Source organism: Nyctereutes procyonoides, unplaced genomic scaffold, assembly GCF_905146905.1.
Source record: "Nyctereutes procyonoides isolate TBG_1078 unplaced genomic scaffold, NYPRO_anot_genome, whole genome shotgun sequence".
In the NCBI taxonomy this organism is placed as follows: Eukaryota; Metazoa; Chordata; class Mammalia; order Carnivora; family Canidae; genus Nyctereutes; species Nyctereutes procyonoides.
In genome coordinates, this window is record NW_026575146.1 from 42787579 (window position 1) to 42800474 (window position 12896).

Here is a 12896-nt window from a genome sequence, read left to right on the forward strand (position 1 = left end):
GAACTGAGCAGGAGCCCAAGGAGGTAGAAACCCTGGCCAAGGACACACACATCTTTGAGAAAGGTGAAAGGGGGTCTCGGAGGACAGGTACATGTAAGGCAGGACTGAGTACCTAATTCTTGCTCAAACATAAAATATGGTTTTACAGGGATCTGGAAATAATCCGAGAGTACACAGAAGATCGAAATAGTCTTGAGAGGCAAATTGAAATACTCCAGTAAGTTCCCATATAAAACGCTCATTACATTTATACTTTCCTAATGTTCCTTAATAAGACATGTGCCACGTATCGCACCAGTTGCTCTATCCTCAAGACTGGGTTTGCAGGTCCTTGCGTGTTTGCTGTGACTGTGGTACATTTAGCACATCCATTTGGCTTTTTCGTGCTTTTAATCCTAAGTAAACTAGTCAAATCCAGGGACTAGACTAGAATTCTCTAAAAGTTCTCACAAGTCAGGTGATATGTTATTATACCTCTGTAGAGACCAAGGGCTCTGACCTCAGTGGCTTTCTCTGCAGCTCAGCACACTGAGGCCGTCAGGAATCTCCAGTTAGTGCACGTCATGGCCCCAGACACACATGATCATTCTTGCCCAATGTATTGTTCTTGGTGAGAATGATGTTTTTCTTAAATTTTTTTTAAACCCTACTGGAAATATTATACCTGCTCTGTCAGCTTCACACCTGAGTTACCATAATTCCAGCCTCTGAGCACCTTCTCCACGAAACCTCCCCCGCCTCTGCCCATGTTCTTTTCTTCCCGTGTATTTTCTTCTGGTTTGTCTTCCCAAATGAAGTAAGGTCAGGCCTGGCAAGTTATTTTTCAGCATTTCAAAAGCTCATTAAGTCTCACTGGTGGCAGTTAGAGAGTTGACTATTACAATAATTCTGTTCATTCATTCTTTCAGCAGATTTTCATTCAGCACCTTTTATGGGGCAGGTATGCCAGGAGCTGAGGATAGAGTGGCAAGTAAAAAGGAAAGAAAAAAAAAGTCTCTCTCTTTATGGGGCTCATCTAGGGGAAGAAGATGGAGACTGATCTATAATTGTAGAAATAAACATAAAATGCCAAAGGAGAAGTAGGACAAAAGGAAGGGGTGTGCCTGCTGGGGACATAGAGTACAGAGCTTCCTCCTAACTGGAAAGGTCCAGGAAGTGTTCTGGCAGATGCGGCAGTTGAGCTGAGATCTGAAGATTAGCCTTAAGTAGGGCAACATTGGCCACTCTCAGGCAGAGGCTCTGTTATTCTCATTTTTAAGAAGAGGTTGCTGAGAGAGGTTTTAAGAGAGGCTCTGACTGATAAATGACTCCCATAGATCAGATGGGATGTACACACCTGCCCTGGGATTTTTTTTTAAAGATTTATATTTATTTATTCATGAGAGAGAGGCAGAGACACAGGCAGAGGGATGTGTCAAGACCGTTAAAAGAGAGATGATCCATCAGTTAAATTGTAGTTCTTGTAATAAGTTATGATCTCAGTTTATGAGGTTTGAAGGGGAGTGGTAGAAAGTTGCAAGAGGTGGTAAGTAATTCTGCATTCTGAACTTGCAGCCTGCAAGGAAAGTGGCTTTTACCTCAACTTTCCTTATCTGTTTATTTATTTATTTTATTTGCTCTGTAGAACAGCTAACCGGAAGTTGCATGACAGTAATGATGGCCTTAGGACTGCCCTTGAAAACAGTTACAGCAAGTTCAACAGATCTTTGGTATGCAGTAGAATTTTATAATATGTTTTGTTCTTTCTTGTACTTGAGTATTGTGATGAAGATCCTGTATTTTCTTAAAGGGGAAATTACAGTAATGAGAAACTATTCCATTTAGTAAGAGGAGGCAACATTTTCCCAAATTATATAATATTCTACTCTTCTGCAGAAATAAATGCCTGGATGTTCACCAACTCTCTGTTGGTTGTTCAGGAAAACCAGGGAAAGGTGTATAAGGTGTGACCTGGGTCCTGGAAGAGTTTATAATGCAGTAGAGAGTTAAGATGTGCATGGATAGCAATGATATAAGAAAAAGTGGGAAATCTGTTGGAAGTCGGAAGAATGTATTGTCTGTTTGAGAGGAGGGAGAAGGTGCTTCTTGCAGAGGAGTGCATTTAAACACACTGAGTATTCTTTATAGTTCTGAGATGGTCAGAGTGGAGGCCTTGGATTTGAAACTCTGCTACAGAAAAAATCTAAGCTCCTCTTGGAATTTTGAGCAACTTCCCTGGACTACATATCCCACTTTTGGGGTCAACTTTGAGTTTGGGGTTCCTTTGCTATAGCTTTAAGTATGGACAAGTCAATCACTAATCCAAATTATGGTTTGAGAAGAGAGGAATCCAAAGAAGTTGGTATTGTAGGGTCCTAGCCCTTGTGGGGAACCGGGATGCCCCTTTATGGCTTGTGCAATGGGGTTTCGACCTAAGACACAATGAGAGAGTACTATGGGCAGTTACCTTGTTGTGATTTTTATCTGAGTGCCTGTGCTCACATTTGCTCATGTAGGATACCAAACTTTTAATTTCATTAGAAGTTGAATGTGCTATATATATGTATATGTGTATGCATATTATATATATGAAATAATAAAACCTTGCTTATGTATTTTACATATTACAGCGCATAAATAATATATCACCAGGGAATACAATTTCTAGAAGCAGTCCCAAATTTAATGGTCATTCTCCTCAACCTCTGGGCTATGACAGGTATGGTAACACCTACTTACTTTTTATTTGAATTCTGGATCAAAGTTTGAAGGAAAGTAAATTTCCCTAGAGATGAATAAAACACTAGAATCTACTTTGGACACTAATTTTTATTTTCTGCTATGTTATTTTAAATTTCCAGGGGTGCCTGGGTGGCTCAGTGGTTGAGCGTCTGCCTTTGGCTCAGGTCATGATCCCAGGGTTCTGGGATTGACCCCCATGACTGACTCCCTGCTCACCAGAGAGCCTGCTTCTCCCTCTCCCTCTACTGCTCCTCCTGCTTGTGCTTTCTTGCTCTCTCTCTCTCTCAAATAAATAAGTAAAATCTTTCAAAAAATTAAAAAATACATATTTCTAAAACATGTAAAAATTAAAAGTAAAAAATGTTTCAAAGAGGGCAAAGGATTTCCTTAAGATGTTACCATGACTTGATTTTACATATGCTCCCCTGACCTCATTCCCTCATCACGTCTTGTTCCTTAGAAGTGGGCTAAGTGAGAACTCTTACAGGGAAATTAGCAGAACTATAGTGTAGGACGCTGTTGTATATGCAGGATGTGATGTTGAGAATCTTGGCATGATCTGTAAATGCTTAATAGCTCAGCATAATCTTATGTAAGCTGTGTTCAAGGATGGCAAGGATGGGGAAACTTTCAAAACAAGTAGAAATATGACTAGTAGATGTTTGTGCTACTGTATTAAAGGAGTCAGACTTAGCAGTGAAAATTCAGCTCTATTTTGAATCAAATGAAGTGAAATATTGGTCCTGCTATAACTTGAGATCTAGAAACAAGGACTGAAAGATTACATGTGTGTACTTGTGTATATAAATATAAATGTCCATTGTTACTATTTAAAAAGTTAAATTTGTAGTATATCAAACCTTGAAAGTAGAAGTGAATGTATAAACTGTAGGATTCCAGCTCTCCATTCCCAGTGCAACTTTCTGATACATGTTCATTTCCTTTGCATTTGAGACCTTTTGTTCTAAAGAATAATGTACTGAGAATTAAGGTGACAGAGCAATAGGGGACCCTATGCTTGTTTTGTTCCTCGAACACAGCTAGGTAAATATCAAATTCCAAATACCCAAGAATTGATCTGAATGCCAAGAGAACAAGATACAGAACGAGAGGGTGAAAAGTAGCCACATCATGGAAGGTGGGAGATGCAGAGACATGATTCCAGGGAGAAAAGAATCGTAGTTGCTGCAGAGGGGAGGGACCCTTGATCTCAGAGAGAGGAGAAAGAGAGAGATAAAGATAACAGATAGAAAGCAGCACCTAGGGGATTACACAAGAGGAACACTTCCCTAATACCATGGACTGGGAGGATTAGAATGGCAAGTTTTACAAGCACAGAGCTCAAAGTCTGAAGTTGCCGCCACAGCCAGGAGGAACCTGGTGGGCATAGCAGTGCTCCCGTGGGGAAGAAGGGCAGAGGCCTGGGAGTGGATGGCGTGGTCTGAAGATCCCTTGGGTCATTGGGGGAGAAATGGTTTCCTCTTTCTTGGAATGCGTTTGGGAGGAGAGGCGGCATGGCATCTCAGAAGGAAAAGAGTTGGCGGACACCAACGTGCTGCCCGGTTCACTAACATAGAAACTGAGACACCTGCTGAGGGCAGCAAACCTTGCTGCACTTTACCATAAACTCTAAGTCCCTTGTGATCATGTGACTACTTCTCTGGGACAAATTGGCACTAACTACAGCATGATGAGACCCTCCCCCGGAGGATCAGCGTGGGTCCGCGTAGCACTGGGTTCCTAAAATTTGGAGTTTTGAAATGCACTATACTCTTGAGATAAAACGCAGGAGTACTGGGCTGCTTGGCAGGCAGACAGTGTGGACACTGACAGGGTGAAGGCAGGGATCCGATGGAAGCCAGAGACACAAAAGGGGAGAATGTTTGCTCTTCTATGAGGGCTTTCTGACAATCGGCAGGTGCAAACTTCCTGCTGCCAGGACAGGAGAGTAGGGCAATGCCATCCCCTTCGCCCCTGACAGACTTCAGTGAGCAACACAGCGCCCCCAGTGGAAGCTGGAGTTACCACACCCCTGCACCTGCGGGTGCATTTTTACTAGGGCAAGTCAGCCTGAGAACCAGTGCAGCAGGCCCCTCCCACAGAAGACCAGCACAAACCCCTTGCATGCATCAAGTCTACTGATTGTAGAGTGCTACAAAGCTTCAGCTCCAGTGGAAATAAGATCAGGCTTATTTTGCCAAGCAGACCGAAGCACACCTAATTAAAACACCACATACTGGACAAGGTCCAAGCACTCCTCAGTGCAGGCAAGGAGAAACTCTGCAGAGGACTGACCTGAGGGAAAGAGCAGCCAAAACATGACAGCAGAGTACACTCTCTGAAACACTTCCTGAAGCGCCAGGCCCTGGACAGTACAGGGCCTCTTAAAATGGCAGGAGATAAAACAGGTTTCCTTAACACACACACACACAGAAGCAGTGACCTAGACAAAAATGACAAGATGGAGGAATACACCCCAAAAGAAAGAACCAAAAGAAGTCACAATCAGGGAGCTAATCAAAACAGCTATAAGTAATATGCCTGAACCAGAATTTAAAACAACAATCGCAAGGATATTAGCTGGGCTTGAGAAAAACATAGGAGACACTAGAGAACCCCTACTGCAGAGAAAAAAGAACTAAAAAACTAGTCAGGCCAAAATAAAAAGATGTTATAGCCAAGAGACAAGACCAACTGGTTGTAATGACAACAAAGATGGATGAAGAAGAGGAACAAATCAGTGATATAGAAGATAAAATTATGAAGGTGCCTCTTGGTTTCAGCTCAGACTGTGAGATCAAACCATGCATTGAGCTCCTCACAGAGTATGTAGTCTGCTTGAGATTCTCTCTTCCTCTGCCCCCCTTTTCTCTCTCTCTCCCTCTCTTAAATAAATAAAATCTTTAAAAGAAAAAGAAAACCAAAGCTGGGGGCATCACAATGCCTGACTTCAAGCTGTATTACAAAGCTGTGATCATCAAGACAGTGTGGTACTGGCACAAAAACAGACACATAGATCAATGGAACAGAGTAGATAATCCAGAAATGGACTCATTACTATATGGTTAACTAATCTTCAACAAAACAGGAAAGGATATCCAATGGAAAAAAAAGATAATCTCTTCAAAAATGGTGCTGGGAAAACTCAACAGCCACATTCAGAAGAATGAAACTGGACCACTTCCTTACACCATACACAAAAATAAATTAAAAGTAGATTAAAGACCTAAATGTGAGACAGGAAATCACCAAAATCCTAGAAGAGAACATAGGCGGCAACATCTTTGATCTCAGCCACAGCAGGTTTTAAGTAGACACATCTCTGGAGGCAAGGGAAACAAAAGCAATAATGAACTATTAGATTTCGTCAAGAGAGAAAGCTTCTGCACAATGAAGGAAACAAAAAAATTAAAAGACAACTTTTGGAATGGGAGAAGATATTTGCAAATAACGTATTTGATAAGGGGTTAGTATCCAAAATATATAAAGAACTTATCGAACTCAACATCCAAAAAATGGACAATCCAGTTAAGAAATCGGCAGAAGTCATGAATAGACATTTTTCAAAAGAAGACATCTAAATGGCTCACATACACATGAAAAGATGATCAGCATCACTCATCATCAGGGAAATACAAATCAAAACGACGTTGAGATACTACCTCACATCTGTCAGAATGGCTAAAATTAACAACACAGGAAATGAGATGTGGGCAAGGATGTAGAGAAAGGAGAACCTTATTACACTATTGGTGGGAATACAAGTTGGTACAGTCACTGTGGAAAACAGTACGTAGGTTCCTCAAAAGGTTAAAAATAGAACTACTCTGTGAACCCAGCAATTGCACTACTATTTACCCAAAGGATACAAAGATACTGATTTGAAGTATCAGTACATCCTCTCCAGTCTTTATAGCAGCACTATCAACAATTAACCAAATTTTGGAAAGAGCCCATATGTCCATCTACTGATGAATGGAAATGAAGAGGTGGTATGTGTGTATATATATATATATATATATATATACACACACACACACACACACACAATGGACTATTAGCCATAAAAGAGAATGAAATCTTGCCATTTACAATGACATGGGTGGCGCTAGAGTTACTATGTTAAGTGAAGTAAGTCAGAAAAATACCATATGGTTTTACTCCTATGTAGAATTTAAGAAATAAAACAGAGAACAAAGAGAGAAAAACAAAAGAGAGAGGGAAGCAAACCATAAAAGACTCTTAACTATAGAGAACAAACTGAGGTTTGATGGAGGGAGGGTGGGGGATGGGCTAAATGGATAATGGGTATTTAAGGACACTTGTTATAATGAGCACTGGGTGTTTCATGTAAGTCATGAATCACTAAATTCTACTTCTGCAACCAGTTTTACTATATATGTTAACTAAAATTTAAATAAAAACTTGAAATAACAAAAAATAAAGAATGTACTTAATCACCCTGGCAATCACAAAATGCTCAGGTCCCCTTTCAGGAAGGTCTATTACCAGGGCTTATTGGTGATCACTTTTAGGAAAATTCTATCCAGGTATCAGATGTCTTTATTGCTCACTGATTTGTGAAATAATAGATGCTAATGGTTTATATACTTGTAGGCAGCTCAGTTGCTCTGCAATTGAGAAACAGACATTAGTTTTTTAAAATGTGTGAGTTCATGGGGATCCCTGGGTGGCGCAGTGGTTTAGCGCCTGCCTTTGGCCCAGGGCATGATCCTGGAGACCCGGGATCGAATCCCACGTTGGGCTCCCGGTGCATGGAGCCTGCTTCTCCCTCTGCCTGTCTCTCTCTCTCTCTCTCTCTCTCTCTCTGTGTGTGACTATCATAAATAAATAAAAATTAAAAAAAATGTGTGAGTTCATTGTAATTTTTCTGGACTAATATTTAAGATCAATTCTAAGCACATAGGGAAAAAGATCTATAACTGAAAATTATTTCAGAAATTTTACCATGGTTCATTTTCGAAAAGATTATACACCATGAATAAGGCTGATCAGTATTAGACTAAGAACTCAAGAGTAGGTTCTTTTTTTTTTAAGATTTTATTTATTCATGAGAGACACAGAAGGGCAGAGACAAAGGTAGAGGGAGAAGCAGGCTCCCTTCCGGGAGCCTGATGTGGGACTCTATCCTGGGACCCTGGATCATGCCCTGAGCTGAAGGCAGATGCTCAACCACTGAGCCACCCAAGTACTCCTCAAGAGTAGGTTCTAAGGGACAAAGTCCTCACACCCCAGTGGCTCAGAGAGATGGGGGTTTAGCACTCAGGTGCTCATCACCATGAATAATAACTAGAAGGCCACCAGAGTTTGGTCTGATGTGCTCTTTAAAGGGTCATTAGTTGATATCAGAAGTTAACATTTTTCTTTTTTTTTTATATGACTATAAAAATTTAAAAGCATGTTATAAATTTAATTTTATTGCTTTTGTGGTCTTACTGATTTTGACTTTGTACATTTGTTTTAGTTTTGTATTTTTTCTAAGATCTGTAACAAAATATAGCTTGTTCTATATTTGTACATAATTATGAAAATATTCTTTGGGCAGGTAAGAACAGTTTATTTTTTCAAGTTTATTTTTTCAACTTTGAGAAAGTCTGATCTGTACCTGTATTTTTAATTTGGAATCCAGCTATTCATGGAAGTGATTTCTTGGTTCAAGATTTCACTTCTTCCTTCCTTATCAAAAATCTGAATACGTTTTTTTAAAAAGTTCTCGTCAATAATGAAATGGAGCTGAAGTGTTTTGTATTATATTATAATGAGAATGGTTTTCTTAGGTTCCTTATAACGTGTATAAAATCCGTTTTAGAAGGAGAATTTCATAAATTATGAAACAATAAAAAAATATGTGTATACACACACACACACACAGCTGGCTAGCTAGAGATACGGTATGAATACATGCCCTCAGGATAAGGACTTTACAATTGAGTAACATATTTAGGGAGAGTTTGGTTAATTTTTTACCTTTTAGGTTAATTTTAAGCATTTGCTAATGGCACCAAAGTATTTTTTTAAAGATTTATGTATTTATTTTAGAGAGAGGGAGGGAGAGAGAGCTTCAAGCAGACTCTATGCTGAGTATGGAACCTGACACAGGGCTTGATCTCACAGCCCTGAAACCATGACCTGAGCCAAAAACCAAGAGTGTGACTGATCTGACGCTTAGCCAGCTGCACTACCCAGGTGCCCCGGCAACAAAATATTTTGACTTTTCAGATTTGTATGGCTTATACTTAATCATATGGAATGCAACCTCCGTTTTCTGAGCATACTCATTTCTTACTATTTTTATCTCCATAGACCTATATATCCTGTCCATTTCCCCATCTGATGAGATAGCGTATGCTAGGTGGCCAGGATGGTGCCCAGTGTGTAATGGAGACTAAATAAGTTTAGCCCTTATTTTTCTTTCTTTCTTGAGCATGCATGGTCCAGGTTTGGGGGGAGTCAGAAGAAAGAGATGGAGAGAGAGAGAGAATCTCAAGCAGACTGAGAGAGAGAGAGAGAGAGAGAGAATCACAAGCAGACTCCATGCTGAGCACAGAGCTTGATGTGGGGTTTGCTCTCCTTACCTTGAGATCATGACCTGAGATGAAATCAAGAGTCAAATGCTTAACCAGCTGAGCCACCCAGGCACCCCATTATTTCAGTATAAACTTAGTTTTTTGTGAAAATCAAATAGAATAGCAAAAGTAAATAGGGAAATAATGCAATTTCTTTCAATTCTCCTGTTTGATGTTAATTACTCCCTAACTTATAAGATGTTAGAGAGTTTCACAAATGGAAACATCAGGGGTTCCAGCCTTTATCCATATCACTACCCTGTGAAACCTCTCCTACAAGAGTCTTTCTAGATTATGTATCCACACCTAGTGGCAGAAAACTCCTATGTCCTAAATGTCTGTCATTTTTCGCCATGTTGATATAACCCCTAGAAAAATTTATCAGCTGGTCCTTATTTTGTCTTGTACAACCTGAGAGAATGTATTCTTCATCTTCATGTATCAACTCTGAGTATTTGAAGAGAGAAACCATTAAGACTTAAGATGAATTCATGTGTCTGAGGGTTTTGAATCTCTAATCACCATGGTTGCCTTTCCCTTCCAGATTCTCAGCATCTCTTTTTAAAAGTAGAGCTGTTATCCAGAAATGGATAAGATGTTTGGAATATGGTCTAACCACATTAGAGTAAAAAGGTTCACATATTCTACATATATTTTTTCTTAACCTGAGGTTGCATTTATGCCCTGGACACTGTGATTCCTTTTGTATCAGGAAATAAAGTGATTTTAAAAATGGCTTCATTTTTATTAAATGTTAGACTTGAGTGTCTATCTTAATTGACTGTTGCATAGAATGAACTGATGTTGCTCTGAAGATTTCTTTTCCTCTGGTGCATATCATGGACCACATTGTGGTTCTTGGGAAAGTGACTGTTGGTCTTCTGGACTCCACTGCTGTGTAGTCCTGAGCTTTGTGAGCTCTGGAGTAAAGCTCTCTTCTCCTTCATCACCAGGTCATCCCACTCTTCCTACATGGATGAGGACTGTGACTCGTTGGCCCTCTGTGACCCTATGCAGAGGATGAATTGCGAGGTGGACAGCCTCCCTGAGAGCTGCTTTGACAGCGGCTTGTCTACCCTAAGAGACTACAATGAATATGACTCGGAGGTGGAATACAAACATCAGAGGGGACTTCGGAGGTCACACGGCACGCAGGAGAGCTTTGGGGGCGATGCTTCAGACATAGACGTAAGCCCCAGAAATCACTGTCTCCTGGGCCATATCTTCGATAGAAATCTGTCACCCTGTTTCACTTGTATCTGTCGTGGGAATACGACTTAAAGGCTATAAATATGAAACATAGTCAGTAGAATGTTTTCCTTTTCCACCAAGGTAGGGAAAAATTATCACAGATTGACATTTGGGGCCACTCTGTTCTGTTACAACACTGACTGTAGATTCAGCTGCATATTTTTCTGCTCTTTAATCCATGATGTATATGTGTAATGAGAGACTTTGTTTTTTAATGGCTGACTAAAAACAAAAAAAAACAAACCAAAAACCAGGTTCCTGATATAAGGGATGAAGAGACGTTTGGTGCAGAAGGTGTGGCTGCCATCTTAGACTGGAAGCCCCATGGGTCCCCTAGTGAGGGCAGCGTGGTCAGTTCTTCAAGAAAGCCCATCTCGGCTCTGTCACCACAGGTAGGTAGTGTCAGAGATATTTTTTAATGAGCACTATGAATTTTCAGTGCCACCTAACTTATTAGGAAGAAAACTGGCACAACCTTTGTCACTCAGGGTGACTTTTTCCCCTAGACAGACATGGTGGATGGCAGCCATAAATCTTCCAGCTCACAGAAGGCTTACAAGATTGTACTTGCTGGGGATGCTGCAGTGGGGAAGTCCAGTTTCCTCATGAGACTCTGCAAGAATGAATTTCGAGGAAATACAAGTGCCACCCTGGGTATGATTCCTTCTTCAGTTGATAATGGGGGAATAATGTCTTCTTGGGCTTGATTTTATTTTCCTTAGAGATTATATACACAGATACACAGATCTCTCTCTGTATACATACATAATACACAGGGGTGTGTGTCTGTGTATGTGTGTGTGTCCTTGTCTATATAATGGTCCTCTTCTGTTTTGGTAAAGGCCCAACTTTAGGAAAAGACTGACAAAGGACAAAGGTATCCACTTAGCCAGTCAAAGCAATCAGACCAAGTTTAGAGCCAGAGATGACAGATTCATTTATTCAGCAAACTTCCCCTGTGTTCTGCTGTGAGCTGGATACTGTTGTAGGTACTAAGGACACCCAATGAACAGAGTCAACTGAATTCCAGCCTGCAAGGACACAACATCCCAAAGGACGGCTGGTTTTGGAGACAGGGCACTTCTGCACAGGTGGCCAGAAGAGGCTTTTCTGATAAGATGTCACTTAATGTTGATAAAGTGGCATTACTGATGGCCAGTTTGTCATGGTCAAAATCATAGCCAGGTGTGTATGTTTCCCCCCTCCTTTACAATGGAATACAAGAGTAAATACTTCTGAGAACAAGAGAGAAGTGGTGTGATTTCCCAAATTTGCATAATAATCAGTAAAAGGAGTCAAAGGTATGCAAATTATCATTCACCTTTCTCCTTCATCTAAAGAGTTCTTATTTGATAACTAGAAATATTAGAATAGATTGATTACCCTCTTCACAATGGGCATCTTTATCAGTTTATGGTTGTTATACTCTCCAAGATAAAAAGCTGAAAGTTCACTTTAATTTGATTCATAAAAAAACTGCAGTGTTTTGTTCAGCTGCTAAAGAGCATGGCATATATACAAACCTTCTGCGTATGCACACCCATAAACATGCATATATGTATGTGCACACATATTTGCGTGCACAGACACACATAAACACGCAGAGACATAACAGAGTCCCATCTACTTACACAGGCAAGTAGAACATAGATTTTCCTTTTGTTCGTAGATTAAACCTTTCCCCATGTCAGCCAACCTGCAGATGCTGCACCTGCGCACACATGTGTGGTCTGACTTGTAATTAGTATTTGAAGGTCACTCTCCTCAAAGGCCACATTCATTCCTCTCTGCCTCACTGAGCTTTGGCTTACTGGCTTTTGTCTTATCTAAAGAGGGCTTGAGAGTAAAAACCAGTGGAATTATTTACATCATGTTCCCAGTGTTCTCTAATAATTCCCTTTCAGGAGTCGATTTTCAGATGAAAACTCTGATTGTGGATGGAGAACGCACAGTACTCCAGCTCTGGGACACGGCTGGTCAGGAGAGGCAAGTGCTTTCCGCAGCGCTGTGGGCTCTGCTGTGGGCTCGCTGCGGCGCAGCCTGGGTGTGCATGGATCAGCCTCGTGGGACGCCTCATGTTGATTATGCTCCTGATCATGTCATTATTATACACTGTGTAATTACATAGTACATTAGGATTTCGGGAATGCTTGCCTTTCCCCACATTCTTCCCTCCTTCATTCATCTGTTGGTTGTGTGTGGAGATCTTTAGGCTTCCTCTGAGCCACTGTTCAGTTGGGAAGAAGAGAGAGAGCCCTTCCTGAACAAGAGAATTGAGGTGAGGCGGCCCTCCCGAATGCAGTGTCAGTGAGAGGAGGTGCTTAGCCAGGTACACGC

The 12896-nt window shown here is 40.7% G+C and overlaps 1 protein-coding gene across 3 annotated transcripts in view; it reads left to right on the forward strand.

The window, feature by feature from the left end:
• RASEF (RAS and EF-hand domain containing) overlaps window positions 1-12896 on the forward strand; it is a 75992-nt gene that overhangs the window by 46637 nt on the left and 16459 nt on the right. For 2 of the 3 annotated variants that reach the window (XM_055310333.1, XM_055310331.1), the window contains 7 exons: window positions 149-217; window positions 1625-1709; window positions 2610-2698; window positions 10262-10496; window positions 10814-10951; window positions 11066-11213; window positions 12464-12545. In XM_055310333.1, coding sequence (XP_055166308.1) covers window positions 149-217; window positions 1625-1709; window positions 2610-2698; window positions 10262-10496; window positions 10814-10951; window positions 11066-11213; window positions 12464-12545 — 846 coding nt within the window. The remainder of the gene's footprint in view (window positions 1-148; window positions 218-1624; window positions 1710-2609; window positions 2699-10261; window positions 10497-10813; window positions 10952-11065; window positions 11214-12463; window positions 12546-12896) is intronic. The other variant, XM_055310332.1, reaches the window with a different exon arrangement.